A 21,054-nucleotide genomic window follows, 5' to 3' on the forward strand; every position below is an offset into this window, starting at 1 on the left:
CAACCAGCCCAATAAAACTAAAATAACACAATCTGTCTTAACAGAGTTGTTCAGGAAAATATAGAAACTTATACACTTGGTTTATAAGAAGCAAAATCTAAGAATAACACATGTAGAGGAAATTTTTAAGATGAATTCTTAGCGCTGTTACAATGCAGCCTTCAGATTAAAGAAGAATAGTCCATCTTTCTGTCTTGCTCCTATAAACAAACATAGGAAAGAATAGATGGTTAGTTCCAAAAGTAAAATTCACTTTGTGAGAAGCAAGAAATATGTCAAAATGTATTTTATTTAACTATTTGTTTGCTTTCAATATTAATAATGATCAAGTTCACATTTTAAAGTATGTTTGGCAAATGTGTTTCTGGACTTATTAGGCATTATACTGGCTTTAATAAAGTACCCAAAGGGAAACTTCTGTTTGAAAATTGAATTAAATACAAAGAGTTATACAAAACTTATTTTAGAGTGAAATATTTAGTTTCATTTAAATCATTCACAACAGGGATAAAACAGTGTAATAGATATGTTCCTGAAATATCATGCAGAAATGGAGTTTACCATGAGTTAATAATCCAGTTAAATGAGTGAACTCTATACTGAGAATTTTTGTAAACAAAAAATCACTACCTAGATTATGTAGAATTTCCTCTGGTACATTTTGTTTAAAATGAAATATACCAGTTAGAGGCTATAACTTAGTTCAATCCATTCCAAGATAAGTACTGACATGTTCAAAAGCTTGCTGTAAATTAGCCCTTTCTATTGGCCACTTTCTTTATATAGTAGAAACTATATAGTAGAAACTACTAGAACTTTGCTTAAAGAACATTTTCTTAAACATTTGAGAGTTGATATATGAACATAATGTTATAACAACAAAACTACAGGTAATATTTGTGAGGGATGAAGGAGACTCTATCAGGTGAAAAATAACCCCCAACAAGTATCACATAACAGTTATCTAATCACTTATATGCAATCACAGGAATCAGTAAGGAATATTTTAACCCTGTCATCTAGAAACTGACCTGTTAATATATGCTTAAAAAAGGAAGTCTATAGGAAAAATGATGACTTCATATGTACAATATTTCATGCTTTTTATTTTATTCTTTCGTATTTTATATTAAGGAATGGTCTTCAAGATGAAAAAGACCATTGTGAGACTTCATTTGCTAAATTTAGGTTTTTCTGCCTAATGATATAAAGTAGCAACAAGAAAGGAAAATACAATACAAAAGAGAAGAAAACAGAAGACTATGAAGAGTCATTTCTACGTGGATCAAAGAGGGCAGGGAGGCACTCTAGGATGCTGAGAAATAGAGAAAAAATCTATTTATACAATTTACCAATACAGTTTTCAGGGATTCATTGCCCAGACACTGCCTTTTTATTCATTTACAGGGTATTGCTTTTGCTTACATTAACTTGAAAGCAATTTTATTTGAAATGATGAAACTACTAAGTTATTTCAATTCTTATTAAATATAAAATAATAACATAATAAATGATAAATTTAACCAATCAGAGGACCATGAAGAAGTCAGTAAAGAGAGAGGCTGACTATATTGTGTCACCAGGCAGTTTGGCCTGGATGACTTCCCACACTTATAGGACCAGAATACATGACAGAGTTCAGAATGGATGCTGGGTCAGGTTTTCCTTTGTTCCACACAGGCCTGTGTCCAGGCAGAAAGGAAAATCATCACATTGCTGCTGGCAATCTAGGCCCAGAGTTGTATAGCATTCTGGAAAGCCTTGGGGGATACTAGAGTACCTTGACCCACAGCCAACTGGCCTGTCCCAAGAGATCAGCCAGCTCTGACTACAGAGCTGTGGATACTGCCTCCAGTTTAGAGAAATGTAAAACAGTCCTGGATCAGGCCTCTGATGCTGCCCTGGGAGTCTATAAGGATAAGGGCTGATTTTCTGCTCTGGTGAGGGCCCCTGAAAGATCAGAAGGTTCTAAGGCATTCATGAGGTTATAGTCTCCAAATTTACATGTTATGAACTCTTTGATACGTCCTTTGTAATGGTTTTATAATTCAATCTTCACAACATTCCTGCAACGTATCCCCATTTTATTGCTAAAAAAAGTGAAGCCCAGAGGGCAAGTCACTTGTCCCGAGTAGTAAGAGTATTAGAATTTGGGCCAGAACTGCTTGATTTCAAGGGGCACATATTAGGGCTTTGGCAAAACTACACAGCTCCCCTCCAACTAAAATGCATGAATCCACTGGCATCCAGGGGGGATTCCACTCTCAGGTGTGCATCCCACACCTGCCTCTCTCCACATGCACACAGAAACACCCTACCACCAAGAGCCACAGCCCCTAGAAATGCTAACGCTGGCTCAAATTTCTCTTTGGGGAGTAAAATGTCTAAAACTAAGGACAGCTAATTTTTTAATCAAAAGAAAAATACACATGGAGGCTTGATATATGCTAGACATTACCAGATTCAAGGTCAGTTTCTGACCTTATTCCTTTCTCTTTTTCCCACATGACTAAAGAGGGACAACTCACAGGAAGGAACTGAGACCTGGAGGGCAGAGAGTAAGAGATGGGAAAACCAAGGGCTCCCGAAAGAGCATGGCCATGGAGCATGAAGGGCCTAGGTTTCAACTGATCTGTTTCCTTGGGACAAGTTATTTCTTTATTTGTTAAATAGAGATGAATACAGTAGCTACTTGTTTTAAGAGTCAGATGGCATGATGTTAAATCTTGGCATATGATAAATGATTAATACACATTGGCTATTACTTTTCATTTTTATTAATTTATAGAGGATAGAAAAGATAATAATAAAGGTAGTAAAATTTTGGAGAGAAGCACAAAAGTAAAAGCAAGAGGAAAGCTATAATCCAAGAAAAGAGAAAAGGAGAAGGAAAGGGAAAAACAAGACATTAAGAAAATAATAAAATTAAACAACAGTCACATATAATAACTGAGAAAGGAAGTCAGAACCAAGTCAGAGAAAAATAGAAATAAATGAGTTGATTAAGGAAGGTAATTATGGAGTGAAATGAATATGAAATGTCTAGCCTGCAGCCAACTGGCCTGCTCCACAGATGCAAAGAAGGTTCTGGTGAGAGAGTTGGCAGGGAGCACTGGTCCTTTAAGTTTCCCAGTCTGCGATTAAATACAAACTACAAACGAAAAAAGTGAGATGGAAAGAAGCAAGGTGACACATTAAACTAAATCAGCTTGAAGGGAATGGGAAAGGAAAAACAATAAGGAATAAAGCCCCCCCTCCCCACTGGAAAAAAAAAAGCAAAGAACAGAAAGTAAATTCTCAAACAAATAACAGGGGAGAAAGGAGGGGAAGTGAACCAGTGGGAGAAATGCCAGGGAGGAGGACTACCAACGAAGGGTGGCCCTGGGGAGAAAAAGAGAAAGGGGCTGGAAAGCAGTAGGAAAGAAGCAGACTGAAAAAAAGACTCTGATATGGGGTGATTCGGGCTTTGGGTCCCAACTGTGCCCCAAAGGAATGCTATGACTGAAGAAGAGCCACTTAACCTCTCTGAGGCCCAATTTCCTCCTACAATTTAACAGGAGGAGACAGGGATTGATGATCTCATGACCTCTTTAGGACCTGCTTAGAACACTCTACAATATCCAGCCCCCTTTCTCTGACCTGTGGGGCTCTATGCAGAGGGTTGAAATAACTCTGAGAAGGTAAGGAGAAAAGAAAGACAAACCTGTAGGAGCTGCTCCATAAGGTACACTCAGAAATGAATAACCAAATGGATAAAATCTTACAGAAAAAAAAGACACTCAAATGTAACAAAATAATTGCAATACTACTGCACAGTGTCAATTAAAGTTTTGTTATTATTACATATTTATTTTATCTTTATGCTCTTGTAAATGGTATTTAGCATCAAGTCTCAATAAAAATTTTAAAACAAAAATATGGCATCTAAGTAGATGGGTTGGAGAAAGCATGAAAAGGAAAAATATTGCTTCATGCTTCCAATGACAGAAAACTGAAAACAAAAGTAATCTTTTTGGAAAAGGCATCAAAGAGTCTTTCGGAGCTGGGATGTTCGGCCCTGTGGAGCTGGGGTGTTCAAAACAAAATCAACAAACAACAAGGGTCTAGAACAGAAAGGCTTTAGCAGAAAAGAAGGAAGCAGCGAAGTTTTGCAACTGCTGTGCCTGACCATGCTGGTGTGTCACAAATGGGCTCCTGCTGGGACTCTCAGGTCACTGGGCTACTGGATGTACTCAGCCTTGTCTGTTTACCACAATTTGCAATGTCATTATTAAATAATGATGAGCAAGTAACATTACTAATTATCTTTGAAGTGGGAAAGGCTCACCTATAAAAGCAAAACTAAAGGGAAACTCATAACAGAATAATTAGAAAAAAACAGCAGCTGGTTATGCTCAAATATATACAGGGGCAGGAAGCAAAACTCCCTGTTACAAATGCCCAGCTAAAACTAGAAGATGAAATATTTATTATTTGAACTGGAAGGAATCTTAAAGGTGAAGACAGGACTTGAACACTAGTTTTGCATTTCTGTGTGTTTGGTGTGTGTCCTCCAGGTGGAGTGTAGGCTGCTGGCTGATGCTTCCACACCAGATCACATGGGATTTAGAGTCACCACAGAGTACCCTGTGGCTGGTAGACTGTAAACATGTAATTCATGTTTGTTAAATGAATGGGGGAATTGGTGCATTTCATTCAAACACTCATTTTTCAAATGTCTGGAGAGGCAGAGAGTAGATCCCAGGTGTCCTGGCTGCCAGTTCAGATCTCAAAGCACTCTCAGCTACCCTTCCCTTGCTCCATGCCGCCTATCAATGAACAAACACACAGAGTGGCCCATGGGGAGCATTGAATGGCCTGGGGGCTAAAAGCCACCTCCACAGGTCCTGGCTCTCTCACTCTCTGGAAATTTGAGCAAAACCATTTCTTTCTAAGTCCCAGTTTTCTCCTCTGCAAAATATTGTCATTGGATCAAATCACTTAAATAACTTGATTGAAAGGGGCACATAAAACCAGACCCCACCTCAAGGAAAAGTTATCCCCATCTCTGGGATAAGGCTAGTTTTCAAAGGAAATTTTGAACTGAAACCAGCGGCCAAGGCTTTTCACAAGGACCATTCATATGAGTATCAGCTGATGAATGAGTGAGTATAATGTAAATTTTGATACATCTGAACAGCATTTAAAATTTTTTTCACACCAGGAAAAGAACTACACACTTGTTTATGTGCCTGACTTTTCTTTGGGAAATAGCATAGGACTGCAAGGAAGGTAAATTGTGAAGAATTTTTGTTAGTTATCTGAGTTTTAATAATGAGATTTTTTTTGCCTGTGTACAAAAAGCTAATTATTAGTTCCTCACTAGTCTTCTTAAATGGTGAAGCCAGCTTTTGATTTCTGTCTGTCTTCAGGGCTATGGACTAAAATGAAGGTTTTGCTTTCAAAAAGAAATAGACTTCCAAGAAAATCATTGTTCAAATCTTGAATACTAAAAACTGTGATTTGTATTTGTGTCTGATGGAAGCCAATCCAAGCCTAATCACTTCAGACTCAGCAGACAGGAGAAAGGCCAAAGGCAGGCACAGAGGAGACACTACAGGAGCCTGTGTGCCCGGTTCCTCTCTCTGCCCTGTCCTCCCTTCCTCTCCTTTCTGTGCCTCTGCAGTCACACAAAGGCCTTGCAGCATTAGCTGCTCCAAAGTAGCCTTAGGTAAACCTAGTACCACCTTTCCAGAAGATTCAAGTGCTTTTGTCTAGAGGCTACCGTTTTCCTTCTTCTCTAATCCTGAGTCCCTTCCACATGTGTACTGAATTTTTTCTTTACTTTTTACAACAGACAAAAAATGCATTATTTATCTTTAATTTTTTGTGATCATCACACAGTACCTGTTACAAACCCTTGGAGTGAAAAATTTCTAATTATCTATTTCTAGGATGCAAGTAAAATGAGTCTTGCACTTTTACCTGAATTCTTTGAGAAAGACCCAAGGATTTTTGAACAGTGGCCTAATGTCATGTACTCCAATAAATGTAATAAGACCTTAATTTGAAAAGGGTTTTAAATCTGCAGTGCACTGTTATATCATCTGACGCTCCAGATGCATTTTGAGGAGTAGATATTAGTGACACATGAGTGTCATGAGTGCTAGAGTTTGCAGCCCAAGAACACACAGCTGGTGGGAAGACACTTTGACTGTAATCTAATGATCCTACTTCCTAATTTAAGGCTCTTTCATTGGCCAGTGAAACATTGTTCCTCTGTTCTTTTTCAGTTCGGAGAAATGGCTTATTTCCTTACATAAGCATAGAAAGGGTTTCTCTCTTCTCCATCTCCTCTCCTGGTTTGGTATAACCTTACCAAAAAGTGAAAGTCCAAGAAACGTTTATAAGGTCAACCTTTTCTAACCTGAAGAGAACAGGAGAATGAGGGGCAATTTGCCCCCATAGTGCTGATATCTTTGTGTTCGCATCTGAAGTGTTCCCCGATCTTTCCCAAGTGTGTGCGTGACCTGAAGTGCCCTGACTCGGGCTCACTTTTCCTATCAGGTTTCATGGACCATATTTACGGCAAGAATTCCTGTCTACGAATTTGGATTAATTCAGGTGTTAGGAATCTACTTTATCTAATATCCTTTAGAGGGGAGCAAGTAGCAGTTCCTTCTTTTCTGAAGGGAGGATGTGCAGATATGAAAATGAACACCTTGTGGGGACTGGCAGCTGAGAGAGTGGGTTCAGTGTGAATGACTGGTCCAACACAGCAGCCCCTGCAAGGAGCCACATCTCTCAGTAATTCCCCCTCTCATAGAGGTCGGCTGTGTGTGTGTGTGTGTGTGTGTGTGTGTGTGTGTGTGTGTAACATACCTTAAAGACCTGGGACTCATCTAACAAAAAGTGTTCTGATTGTCTGAAAACAGAAAAATGAGAGCTTAAAAAAACATTCTCTTGTATAAGAAACTTCAAGAGGAAGATGTGAGAGAGGGAAAAAATTCTTCTGGAAATTCAGAAAACCCTCTAACAAGAAAATGTCAGTCTTTGACCCTCCTTACTTCTGAGGAGTTGGCCGATTAACAGTGTTCCCAGTGATTTCGCAGGATGTTCTCCCTTCTGTCACCAGGGCTGCCAGGAATAGAAGCTCAGTCCACAAAGTATGGCCTGGGTTTTTGTTTCTCTCTCCTGTGAACTTTCAACAAAGTCTAACCTGACAGATGCAAAGTTCACTTCCCTCCTACTAACAGGTGAGAAAAACACTCAAGCAATGTGAAAAGGTCAAAGGGGAAAGACCATGGAGACTGAGGAATGGGGAGAGGAGGAAGCTTGGCAAGAAAATTAGCTCCTTAATAATTTGGATGGGGTTTTGTTCTATTTTTCAAAAATGCCCATTTCTAGACAACTTCCTCTGCTGTAAATCTGACATTTCAAGCACACACACACAAAGAAACAGGGTTGCTCTTAATATTTATATCTGATGATCAAAGTCACACTCACCCAGCTCCATCCTGCTTCCTGGTAATTGCTCATCATCTGTGCTCCACCACAAAGCTCATGGTCGTGCCGTCAAAGGAGGGGGGAGCAACGATCCTCGGCCCCAGAGGCTGAGAAGTGATGCTGATGACAGGTTTGCCGTGCAGCTGGGCAAAGCCCTTTGCCCCCACCAGCTGGGATGTGGCTGCTGGGGCTGAAGAGGAAGCGGGAGACTGACCAGAGGCCATGAAGTATGGGGCCTCAGTTAACTTAGCCGCTGCCTCTTTGCTGGGGGATTCTGCGGCCATCTGGGAGACCTCGCTGCTCCCTGGGGTGTGAGCAACTGGCGTGGCCTGCAAGGCACTGGTAGGCAGCACTGTGGGCAGAAACCCAGGGTAGATCATGTAGGTAGGTCCATAGGCCCCAGGACTCAGGGCCAAGGGAGGCACAGGGAGGGACATGGGAGCCACAGCTTGCTGCTGGGCAGTCATGGGCACATCCACATACTGCCCTGTCTCGGGATCAAACAGTCTCCGGGTCATAGGCTGCACTGGTGTATCCACCAGGTAGTACTGGCCAGTTGTCACATCCAGGAGCATCTTGCGCTGGGTCTGCTGAGGCTGTGGCTGCTGGAAGGGGTCTGAGGGGACAGGAGCTGGGCCTGCAGGTGCTGGGGCAGGCATGCCAGGTGGGGAGAAGCAAAGGACCTGGGGCTGTGACCCCTGCAAGGTGAAGGGTAGTGGCTGCTGGTGGTAAATGGCAGTGGAGGGATGCTGGGGGCTCTGGGGCCCTGTGGGGGCAGCTACTGACTCCCGTGGGTTTTCAGGTTTGGTAGGCCAAGCTGGCCGCCTGGTTCCACTGATCTGGGAGCCTTTGGGACAACTGAGGACCTGACTGCGGGCACTCAGTGGGGGCAAGCTGCAGAGAGTGGCCGCTGAGGAAGCTGGGGGCCCCTCCCTCCCAGCCCTAGGCCTGCCTGGAAGTTCCCCAGCTGCAGAGCTTCCTTTAATTGGGATGGTCAAGTAATTCTCACAGTCACTATTGCTCTTTTCCAAAGTGCTGCCGTTTTTCCTGTTGGTCACCTCATCAAGTGGTGCCCGGGTGGCCGGAGAGATCTTGAGGGACCGAAGTCCCTGAGACTTGATGCTTTTTGCTGCTGAAGGGCTCTCTGGAGAAAGCCCTTGTGGGAACTTGCCAGCAACACCCCCGGTTTTCTGGGCGCTGCTGGCACTCACTGTGAACACATGACGGTTGCTGGGGAGTGGTGGGAGGGGCTGCAGGGGCTGAGTTCTCTCCACCTCTTTGTGGACTGGGGGAATATAGAGGGATCGGGGCCTTTCCTTGGCCAGGGCAAGGTTTTCGAAGGCAGCGGCGCGAGCAGACACACTCTCCGTGTTCGGGTTGGAGTTTCTGCGCTGCAGACGCTCCATGGGGCCCCCTCGCAGGACCACTCCAGCTTTGCTTCCTGTGCCCCGCTCTCCTACCTCACCAGGCCGTTTGGCCAGCTTGTCGGGATCCCCCTCAGCACCCCCGCCCCCTTCTCTCTCTTCACTAGCAATGAGGGACAGGACATGGCTGTCCGTCATCACTGGCAAGGGGTCGCTTTTGCGCTTCCACTCGTTCCTGTTGAAGCTGTACAGTTCTTCCATGGACCTCACTGCAGCAGTCAGCTTCTCCAGGGCATTCCGAGACGGCTTCGGGTCTGGCCCTTCCTCCTCGTCTTTGGCCTTCTCTGGGGTCTTCTGAACAGAAGCCTTGGAGATGATCTTGAGCACGGGCAGGTATGAGCCCTGCTCAGGCTTATTGGGGGCAATGGTGGCCACCGGCAGCCTGCCAGATGCCCTGTGAACCAAGACCGTCCCTTCTGGCGAGGAGGCATTCAAGCTGTTGCTGCTGCCACCTTTGCCCATGCTCTCCCTCAGCTCTCGGTCCATGCTGTCTTCCCTCTGGTTCAGCACTGCCTGGCATGTAATCACCATGGGGGACAGGGATCTGGATCCGCCAGCTGCAGCAGCCAGCTGCCTGGGTTTGGGCCCGGTCAGCCCCTGCTCCGGGGTAACACTGCCCTTATCGCTGCTATCGCCTGACCCTTTGATTAGTTTCCTGACATCTCTCACCTGGTGGAGAGGGGCCTGAGCCTTAGACTTGTCTCTGACGTCTCTCACCTGGAACTGGGGCGCTTTTTCCATGTTGTCCCCCCGGAAGAGTTTCTGTTGCACCCTGGTGTTGTCCTCAATGGTCTTGAGGAGGTTAGAGGAGCTGCCACTGGTCAGCTTGGGCGTGAGCAGCTTGGCAATGTTGAAGTCTGAGCTTGGCTGCTGCACACTCCCCAGCCGGATCTTGATTTCCGGAGCCTTGGGCTTAATCACTGCGGTGGAGGTGGCCTGAGCAGCAGGGTACTTGGTGGGCTGTTTCTCTGGCTGCTTGTCCTTGGGTGTCTGCTGGATGTTGGGGACAAAGAGACGTGACATGATGGTGGACTTGCTGGCAGAGATCTCCCCAAGATCAGCCCTCCAGTCACCCTCCTTAGGGAGTTGAAGCTTCCCAATGGGGGCTTTTTCTTCCCGCTTCTCGGCCTCTTTCTCCTTCCAGGACCGGAATGCACTGTTCTGACTACGGAGGAAGATGCCCTTGACAGTCTCTGATGCACTCTTTTTAATTTCACACACTTCCTCTGTGTGGCCATCAGGGAAAGTTCGGGCGGAGCCAGCATTGCTCTCCCGAGGAGCACTGGCTTTGAACACTGGAGACTTGGACCCCACCATGGACCCCTCGGCACCTGCATCAGACACACTGAGCACAGTGTATTCCGAGCCGGCCTCTGAGTGGCGAGAGCCCTGCCTCTGCAGGCCCCTCTCCCTCTGCTTCTCACCCGCGGAGGCAGGGGCGCCCTCTGGCTCCTTGGAGGTGCTGGAGAGGTTATGGGATGTGTCAGTGACTTCTCCCCTCTCCATTTTGAACTCCTGCTCCCGCTGCATCTTCTTGGAGATGACATTTTTGAGCAGACTGGAAGCAAACTTAGACTTCTTCTGGGAGCCATCCGCACGGGTGGCAGGCTTGCTGCTGTCAGAGGTCTCTGAGCCGTCATCTGTGCACACCGACCCGGGGCCCTTGCTGGAGCCTCTGGTGGCCCTGCAGAGCCCAGTGGTTGAGCTGGCTTTGCTCTCGCTGCGTAAATTCAGAGGCTCCAGAAGGGTGACCACGCGTGAGCCTGTCTGCATCTGCTTCTGGAAACACAGAGGTGTCTCCACATGCTTGATTTCCCCTTCGACCTTGCTGACGACAAACTCCAAGGCCTTGGTCTGGGACTTTCTGGAGTGGATGTAGAGCTGGTCTGCGGTTGTCCTGGCACCACCATCCTTCCTAAGACTTGCAGCCACCGCGGCTGCACTGCTCCGGAGCAGGCTCTGTTCCACCCTGGCTCCAACACCCCCACATTTTAGGTCTAGGAAGGTTGACCAACGCCCAAAGCCAACTTCGGAGAGTGTGGAGGACTCCCGGGAGCTGATGTTCAGAGCCTCAAAGTAGGGGTAAGCGAGGCTCCGGAAAGCGCGGGAGGTCAGATTACGAACCTCTTTGTCCGCATCGTCCAGTTCACTCACGGCGCTGGAGGCCCCGCTGGAATAGTCCACCAGCTCTTTAGCCCGGATGGCCCCACACCGTGTTTGCAGGCGAGCAGGGACAGCAATGAATTTCTTTGCATGGTCCTGAGCCACGGCTGCAGCCGGGTCTTGCTTCAGTGAACTTGAATTGTGTTCAGCAGCCGTAGAGACTCGGAGGCTCATGTCGCCTTCATGCTTGGCAGCATAAATAATGTTTTGCTTTGCACGCACGTTGCTAGGCTCATTTATAGCCCGGGAAGTCGGTTTGATTGATAGGAGGATCTGGCTTGCTGCACTCCCACAGCTGCTTGCTGCGGCTGCTGCCCCTGAAGCTGCCTCCGGGGGCTCCGGCAAGGGCTCAGACCGAGTGGCAGTGCCAGGCCCAGTGGGTGGGGGAGTGGGGCCACTGTCAGTAGGGTCACTGCCCACTTCCGTGCTGCTGGTGTCACGACCACTGCTGCCTGCGCTGGGGCGGGTAGGCTCACTGCTGGAGGGGCTCGGCGTCCGTGTGGCATTTGTGCTGGGAGTAGTGCTGAGGTAGCAGCTGTTGTCCTCCTCTTCGGTTGGGGTGGTGATATCCCCCGGGGTCTCATCACTGCCACCAAAGGAGGCATAGTCCACGAATGAGTAGATCACGTTGTTGTCCTCGAAATCCCAGCGGGAGGCCAGCCCCACGTCGAAATCCATGTCCTGCTCCACCTCACTCAGCTGGATCTCATGAGTGGTGATGTAGTGAGCCTGCTCAGTTTTGGGGGGGCCCCTACTTCCCTGAGACTTGGCAATAATGTCCCTGCACTCTGTTCCATCTTCTCCCCCTCCTCCTCCTGCTGCTTTCCCTCCCTCTCCTCCCCCGGGCTGGCAGGTCACTGCACTCTCACCACTGTCACTCTCAAAGCCTAGAGATGAAGACGAGGTGGCCAGAGCCCCTGTTGTTATGGTGGGTCCATCCAGCTTGGAAAGGCCGCCTTCTGCTTTGCCCACTGGGGAAGAGGAGGAAGAAGAGGAGGAGAAGTTGCTGCCCTCTTCAGTGCTGCAGATCTGGGATCCGGTGAGTTCCAAGGAGGCAGGATTCTTCTGGGGGGTTGGAGCCTTGCTCTCTTGACTTCTGGGTTGATCTTGGGCTTCCTCCTTAGGATTCCTAGAGGCCCTTTGATCCCCAGGTGAGCACCCCAGAGTCCGTTTCATGGTCTGCGGACTCTCCCTCTGGACTCCAGCTGAAGTGCACATCTCCACATATTTTGCTTCTTGCTGGGAGGAGGCTGGTGACTTGGGCAGTGGCTGCAGCTGCTGCTTTAGCTCCTGGCTATCTTGAGCTCTACTCAACCCGTCCCCCACCTCCTTCAGTCTTGCCTGTGGATTCAGCTCAGGAGTGGTGGCTTCCATTCTGAGCCCTTGCCTAGGTATCAGCGACAGGAAGAGACGGTGGTGAGTGCTGGGGCTGTTGTGGGTCCCTCCCTTGTGCTGAAGGGGCTGCAGAGTTGCCTGAAGCAGGGTCCTATGTGTCTGGACTGTCCCCAAGGCTGTAGACACCACTTTCTGTGCTATCACCACCTCCCAGTTCTTCAGCCCCTGTGGCGGGGCCTGGGCAAGCCTGAGGGAAGTGGGAAGGCTCCTGGATGGGGTGGCAGAGGTGGTCTGTGGGTTGGGGGTTGCTGCTCTGGCCGAGACTGTGGCCACCTTCCTGTAGCTGAGCTGTCCTGTCCAGTTGTTTGCCTGGCACCATTGGCAGCTTGGAGTCCAAATGCCATTGGCCATGGAAGGAGCAACATCTGTAGGTCGACCCTGGGACTCTCAGAAATGAAAGGAAAGTATGTGTTGTTTCTTGTGAAGCCTTGTCTCTTTCCTGGATGGGGCGAGAGTGGGTCACGTCATTCCAGAAATATTTTTAGTGTCTGCTCCCTAGTCAGAGTGAAACCACACTGGAAGGTACAGAGGCGACTCTAAAATGAAAAGAGAAGGTTGAAGGTAGATGGGGCATGTGGGTTCTAATTCAAATCAACCAAATGTTCTATGTCATCTGTTATAATCATGTCTAATTAGTGTGAAATAATCCTTTACTCACTGCCACCTTCACTCCTAAGTCTGATTAAATGGTTTTTCCCCTTCATTCCCAAATAAAATCCAAATTCTGCATTGTATTTTAAATCCACTTAAGGAAAATCTAGAACGATTTCAAAATCCCCCTTGGACATATGGTAAGCTTTACATTTGCCTCAAAAGCTAGCCATTTTCTTCTCTTTCAATTCAAATCAGATGAGTTTTAGTAATGAAATTTTCACGAGAATAAAACATTTCATCCCCTTTTTCCCACAGTTACACTCCATGAAACATAATCCATTTATTTCAAAATAGGAAGAGTCCCTTCTAGAATGCTCACTCGGCTGACTTGAAGAACAAAAGGGCAATTTTCAAAAACTGAAAACATAAGGCTTTAAATAAACTTTCAGTTACAATCACTGAAAAAGGAGCACATGGGGTCAAAATTGACACTACTTCAACTCAACAATAACCCATCAATCTCAGAAAACGTTCCCTAAACTTCTAAACCCCTGAGAAGACAATAAACCTCCAATTAAATATAGCCTGAGCTGCAGCCTCCTGATTCGGTTACGCTGGCTGAGCTCCAGACCCGCAGGGCACGAAGTCAATAGGCACGAAAGAACAACGGACACACTTACCCTTCTGAGTACAGTGCTTCTTGGAGGGAGGTTCAGAGAGGAAATGTGACCCGCTGGCATGCCCCATAGAAACAAAGCCAAAGTCCTAGTTCACTGGCTCTGAGGTACATCCATTTCAAACAGTTCAGTGGTTGTGTGAGTGAATTTGCCAGGCAGCCCATGATGGGGGTTCTGTGCTGACCATCCTCAGGAAAGATCCCTTGGGTGTTATCAGTGGAGAACCACGACTCTTGGTTTTGGTGAGATCTGGCCCTCATCACCCACCAGGACCAGTTCCACCACTATACATAGTCTATGTGTCACTTATGCCGATTGAATAAAGCACTATTTTAAACATCCACATTTGTGGGGAACAAAAATAACACCGTCAACATCTCCTTCCAACATGAAAGCCACCCCCGCAGAGAAAAATGTTTCTTCCTCTGTTAGGCGTGGGGTAGGTATGGAGTGGGAGTCTCTAACAACTGAAGCATTTACCTTCTCATACTTGAGAGGTGCACAGCACAGCCCTGCCGCTCTCCCCATGACAACTTGGATCTGCCCACATCATTGCCATTAAAAACACAACATAGGGAAAGACTGGAAGTATCAAGTGTCGCAATGCAGATAAGAAGCCAGAGCACAGGGTAAAGAGAGCAAAAGAGAAAAGGCAGGAGAAAGAAACAGAGAAAGGGAGACAAGAAGGGAAGAAAAGAATAAAGAGAGAATTTGCCAAATTTGTGATCGACTTTTTCATTACAAATAATCTTTTGTGCTTAATGGCACAAAATCCTAGATTCCTCATGATAATAAACATTAAAAAATAACAATTATGACTAAGCACTATTTGAAGTACTTTTAAATGTGTATATTAATTTATTTTACTCTCATAATAATCTTGATGAGTTAGGTACAATTAATATAGCGACTTTATAGACAGGAAAGCTGAGGCACAGAGATGTTAAGGAATTATGGATCAGAATTCAAACCCAGGCAGTTTTGCTCCAGAGGCTGAACTTGAACCCTTACATACTTCTACAGAGCCTTGCTGACCTCCATGCTCAAATACTTTCCATGGCACCCTGATGCTCAGCTAGAAGGTAGCAACACAACTACTAGGCAATTTCACCTACAAGACCATAAATAAATCATATAACCATATCCCAGTTTTCTTTTTTTCATATCATCAACTTGTATACACATTATATACTCAGGAATTAAGGAATCTGAAACTATGAATAAAATGAAATAAAATGTAATTTTCTCCTTCAGGCAAACAGTATTTTAAAAGTCCCATTTTAATGTTGCTTAGAGGCTTATACAATAAACCCTGAACACCGCCTCAAGCACTGTGGGCCATACACATACCATAGCTGAATAGAAGGCAGTGTTTCTGCCCAATTATAGTCTAAGGAGGAATTCTTCCATCACTTTCCATATGGTCCTGTCTGTCATGACAACTTGAACAGATTTCAGCAGTTTCCCCCTGCATTTGCCAAAGTGCAACATTTTGGAAGATCAGATGCCCTTGGGTACAGTGTGTAATTACTTAACACCCAAGTTCTGGAAATCTACTTCCAGAGTAGTGCTCCTTCCAGAAAGCATAGCCCTAGCCAAAGCTGCCCAGGAGACAAAGAGAGAGGTTATCCCAAAAGAGGTACTTACCTCCAAAATATTTGTGTGACTCCTTCCCTGTCTTCTATCTCAGTGAATACCAGTGTAGGAAAAAGCTTGTCAGGAATTCCTTTTCAATTTTCAAAATGTAGGGTTTAATTCAAACCACAAATTCTATTTAAAAATCAAACAAGCAGAGAACTTGTAGTGGGACAAGCTCTAGTAAAATATGTATTTTTTTAAAAAGAAATTTAAGCAGACAAATAATGACCCACTGAGGGTAGAGTAAAACAAGTACCCCAAACTGCCTGCCCCCTGGTATTTTCAGAGTTTGGGGCTGTGCATGTTACTATAAAATATTCTCAGTTCTATTGGAATAACTTGCAGTGATTTGGTAGACATGGAGCCTCTTATTCCTTAATATGATGATGGTCATTTTTTTTTTACAGATGAGATCAGTGATTGCCTATCTGATCTCAACTCTTGAGCAATTACCAGTGACTAATGTGACAAGCATTAACCCATGGTAAGCGGGTGCAGTTGGTAGACCAGGCAAGGTATATTTGGTAGATAACTTTATATGGGAATTCAGAGAGCAGCAAGGGAAATGACTCAGTGTGATTATTTTTATCTGTACAGAGAAAGTTTCTTAGCATTCTCTGAAAGTTTTGTGAGGTGGAATCATAGTATGGAAATTTTTAACATGATTAAAGAAATTAAGAAAGAATTTAAAATGGAGACCAGAATGTCTACCAACCAGTAAAAGGGTACGGCTATATTTCAGGTCTCTGACAGTGGCCAGAATGACAGACAAATATATCATTCAAAAGGAAGAATAGTTTATCAGAGGTAGACCAGCAATGAAGAGATATATTTAAACTTTGACTTAAACTAGGAGCCAATCAAAAAAAAAAAAAACTGTACCAAATACAGACATTCTCAGGATTCTCTGGGATACAATTGGAGGTATTCTCTGATTGTTTTAAATTTTGTGTAAGGCTTTTCATAAACACCTGCACACCTATTTTCACACACTGATGTGAAGGCGGCCTTTCTGTTGGCCATGACTTCATGCTCAGTGTGACCAGCTACTTCTTAGGTAGACACACCAAGAATTACATCCAAAAGAAAGACACCCTATTATTTATTTCTTGTCTGAGGGTGCCAAAGAGTGTCAATTTAGTTAATGAAGTAAATGCTTTAAATATTTTAGCTTATCTAATGTTCTCAAAAACACTTGAGAGAGCAATTATCATTTCTATCTATTGGCTAAAAAATTTAGGTTAAGTGACACATGCACCCTTCATGACTTTTCAAAATCAATCAGTCCTGGAGCCCTTCTGTCCAGTTCTGAGTGACTGAAGCCCACACTCATTTGATGGTTGATGATTGAGCACTCAGTCCATGAGGTGGAAGTCATAGACTCATTCCCACTGCTGGCCAATTAGCTGTTCCTCCGACTCAACCAGCTGCATGCACATGGGACCAGCTGGCCACCATGGAATCCAAGGAAACGGAGTGGCAGGATTAGTGTAAAACTATCTCTGTGAATAGAAAACAGCATGTACCATGAAGATGAGTAAGTAGCGCTATCTTCTAGTGCAAAGAAGAGCACGCTACTGTATCATCATGCTATGCGCATTGCAGACACAACCCCTTAGCTATGCCCTTAAAACCTGGAAGGTCAGGAAGGAAGAGTTCACCACCAGAAATAAAACTTTGACACTCCAGCCTGCACACACAGAGGGAAAAGATGGTGCATAAAATGTTCTTTACTTTTCCCCTGAAGTCAGGATGTGTATGAAGGTGTTCCTCTCTCTAGTCTCCATTCCTCCCTCTTTTCCTCTCTCTCAATGGCCTCCTAGGCTTTTTGTTCCCTTTCCCCACCCCTATTCCTCCTCTTCGTCCTCTTGTTGATAGTTTTCATCTGGTTCTCTCTCGAGAGTGCAGTGGAGGTTTTGGTGTTTCAGATCTTACTGGGTAGAGGATAATTATCCCTTCCAGATCAGGTCCTGAGAGGAGTGTGGGGTAGGGTGCCTCCTTGGTCTGGGGTAGCAGGTCAGAAGAGATGCCTCAGTAGGCTTTAACAAGATACTGTAAGTTTTTCCAGATTGGTGTTGAAACCGAATTTAAATAAGGAGTCAACTCAGCTGCTTTTCTATAGAATAACACAAATGAATTATTTCTGTGATTTTAGAAAAAAAAATTTTCTTTGCCTTTTAATTCTTGATATTGCATTTTGGGGCATATAATCATGTTTCCATTCTGTTACCTGGGAAAATATTTCTTCCACATTTCTGATTTCAGACTTCAGTGATTTCAAACATTAACCCTTAAAGATATACCCAATGTTTTATTTTTCAGCTTTCTATTTTCTATAAATATTTGGAACAATTATGTAAATTGTTTAAGATCCTGTTTCTTTTCTTGCTTCACATCTCATGTTCAAATCTGCTCAAAACTCAAATACTAAGATGAAAATTAAGCAACGTTTTAGGAAACAATCTGACAGTTTCTATCTAGCGTACAGAAGAAGAACACTAGAGTTTAATAATATACATAAAGGGATCCTTATTGCAGCATGTTGTGATAGCAGAAATTAGAAACCACCCAAATATGGATCAGTTGAGGAGTGGTGATTGATTATAGTGCATGGATGGCATGCCACATTAACTGTGCAGACATCAAATGAACAGGAACATGTATTCCAATCTGAAAGAATTCCCATGAAGAAAGAAAATTACAGAATAAAATGTATTAGTATGATTGCATTTCAAAAACAACAAAAATAAAGCTCATTAAGTGAACATATAGTTGTATCAACAAAAAATATACAGAAGCATAGTATAAACACCAAACTAACATTGTATTTGTATATGTAGAAAAGTAAGATTAAACAATTGTTATCATATTTTCCTTTATGCTGCGAGGTGTTGTTTGAACTGTTACAGTAAACATGTTTTTCTTTTATAATAAAGAAAATTAATTTATTTTGAAAAATTATTTCCTCTATAAACTTGCCTTAAGCTAAGCCTATTCAGCTTAGAGTTGAAGCAAAGACAACTCATACTAAGGTAGACCGAAGAGAACTTTTAATTTTCCTTCCCTGTTTTGTTAATATAGGCCACACAGCTATGAGTGGCAGAGGAGAGCAAGAAGTCTTTTCTCCGGACCCCAGATTCAGTGCTTGCTCCTGTGTCGCTCAAACTTTGTTATCATATTGACTAAAGGGAAAAGGAGACTAAATTGTTTTCTCACAAAATGTGGATGTGCTCTCTAAAAAAACAAATAATTTTGTTGTGGCATTATGTTTTACCTTATAAACTAATGTGAATTAAATAAACAAACTACTGTCACATACAACAATTGTAGATAAATCTCATAAATTAATGTTTGGAAAACAAAGATAGCAGCAAAGAGAGTATGCTACATGATTCTCTTTGTATAAAAATACGAAAGAGAACAAACTAATCACCAGTGTTGGAAGTGAGGATAGTGGTTACTCTTGGTGATGGTGTCAGAGAAGGGGCAATGGGGACTCTGCAGTGCAGGAATGTTATCTGTCTTCGTCTCAGTGCTGATCACATGGATGGGTTTCCTTTGTAAAAGTACATCAAGCTGTATGCTTAGAAATGTTCACTTTTCTAGACATATGTTATAAAATATACTCATTAAAATTAATGTGAATCTTATAACATGAATACCCATGTCTATTTTCATGTATATTTTTCAAATCTTGAAATAAAGTTGATAATTTATTAAAATATACAGTATTTACTTTGTCACTTCACATACCACTGTGTGAACGCCAAAGGTGTCCAGCCCTGGTTGGGATGAGAAGCATGGTGTCAAGGCCATCTCTGGCTGTGGCAGTAAGTCAGGATATTCCAAGGTGGTCAACAGGGCATTCCAGAGCTTGGGCACTGGAGTTGCACGTACACTGCAAGAGTTTGAACAATGACTCCACTTTTCCTAGTTGCATAACTGAGGACCAGTAATTTAACTTCCCTTTACTCCAACAGGGTTCACCTCATTGAGATTGCAAGGATTAAATTGGATAATCCATTTAAAGCACTTAGCACAGGGCCTGGCCCATAGTAATCAAGGAACAAATGTTAATTATTGCTAACTATTGTTATTCTATGTGGAAATTTTAACTCTTTCCCCTTACACGTACATCTCCCACCCCCACCCCTGCAACCAGGGTACTACACATTGTTTTGTATATATCATATGTTCAGTATTTTTTTAATTGAATTGAATCCAATGATTCCTCATGGTCTATAAGAGAAAGTCTATTTCCTTAGTTTGCATTTAAGTTTGCCGCTTATTTCAGTCCTCTCCTGTTTTCCAGTTTCAGTTTCTTAACTGTTCTATATTAATGACTGCCCCAATCACACAAGTCTAAAACCATCTCCAAGCATACCTTGCATTTTTCTTTCTCATAATGTTTCTATGCTTATGTCTTTCACTCTCCCCACTTCCAGAAATATCTTTCCTTATTCTCGGCACTTCTATAATTTAACCAGTCTTTTTAAAACCATGATTAAATTGATCTCCTATAGCAATATTTCCAATCTCTTTTAATTCACAATACCTTGAAAGAATTTAACAATTTAAATTTGACAGTTTTCTCTCTTAGAAAAAAAGTAGGTACATATATACAAACCATTCTTTTTGAAGGTTTCAGTCCCCATGAATCTTGGTCAGTGCCCCCATTATGGTCTTATACTATCATCACCATGACAAAGTGACTCATTGTCAGTGCTCACAGTAATTCCTCTCTGAATTAATAAAGTATCCTTTTTTGACATTTAATTTCACTTTCATGTGTTTTTTCCTCACACCCAAAATTTAAGGACCTTGAGGATACGCAGGCGTTGACTTACATATCTGTTTGCCTATGACTAAGCAGTATGCCTTGTACATAGGGATCCACAATAAAAAACTGTGTTGACTAAATGTGCCCTTATCATCTGTAGTTTCAGGTGATCTCATCCTGGCCTATAGTTTTACACTTTTTACATTTGCTGGTTGTGCCAACATTATGCCTTCAACCTCAATTCCAGATTCATATATCCCAAAGATATTCAACCGGTGTGCCACAGCACACTGGTGTGCTGTAAGAATTTTTAAAATATGCAATACCTGACTATGTAGTCAGGGGCATTGACCTCTTTTCCTTTAGACTGTCAAATTTAAAAAATGACAACAGGCAACACAATAGCCATTTGGTGTGAATAAATCAAAATCATATCTATTTTTGTCAGATCAGCAAAAAAAATTTTTTTGGTGTGCTGCAGAATTTTAGTAATTAGTTTATGTGTGCCTGAGATGCAAAAGGTTGAAAATCACCAATATATCACAGGGGCTTTATGACACTTTCATGTGGATGTCCAATAGACGTCACAGATATAACATGTCAAGAAGTGAACTTATGGTTATTCACAACACCCTTCCCTTTCTCCATCCATATTTATTTCTATCCCCATCTTTTCCATCTCAATATTTGGCACTTCTATCAGTTGAGATCTGGTTCCTTTCTTTTACTCTGCTCATTCTCATCCCATTCTTAAACAAGTCCTTTCAAGTCAACCTCCAAAATATATCCCCAAGCCATTGCTTACTTTCCATCTCCTGAGCCGCCACCATGGCCCAAACCCTCACCACCTTTATACAGCCTCCACACTGCTCTCCCTTCTCTGTCTTTGCTCCTGTGC

The 21,054-nt window shown here is 43.6% G+C and overlaps 1 protein-coding gene and 1 long non-coding RNA gene across 2 annotated transcripts; one reads left to right on the plus strand and one right to left on the minus strand.

The window, feature by feature from the left end:
• Positions 1–128: 128 nt before the first annotated feature.
• CUNH4orf54 (chromosome unknown C4orf54 homolog) lies at positions 129–13,816 on the minus strand. The gene is made up of 3 exons (XM_045820252.1): positions 13,742–13,816; positions 7,486–13,003; positions 129–200 (listed from the first exon to the last, which is right to left on the minus strand). The coding sequence occupies exon 2, from the start codon at positions 12,816–12,818 to the stop codon at positions 7,518–7,520; it is 5,301 nt and encodes a 1,766-aa protein (XP_045676208.1). The 5' UTR covers positions 12,819–13,003; positions 13,742–13,816; the 3' UTR covers positions 129–200; positions 7,486–7,517.
• Positions 12,355–18,974, plus strand: LOC123806843. The gene is made up of 3 exons (XR_006783533.1): positions 12,355–12,488; positions 15,784–15,860; positions 18,458–18,974. It is a non-coding gene; the product is annotated as an uncharacterized LOC123806843 (long non-coding RNA).
• The last annotated feature ends 2,080 nt before the right edge of the window (positions 18,975–21,054 follow it).

This window comes from Phyllostomus hastatus, unplaced genomic scaffold (genome assembly GCF_019186645.2).
Source record: "Phyllostomus hastatus isolate PE091 unplaced genomic scaffold, TTU_PhHast_1.1 phas_scaffold_39, whole genome shotgun sequence".
Taxonomy (NCBI): Eukaryota; Metazoa; Chordata; class Mammalia; order Chiroptera; family Phyllostomidae; genus Phyllostomus; species Phyllostomus hastatus.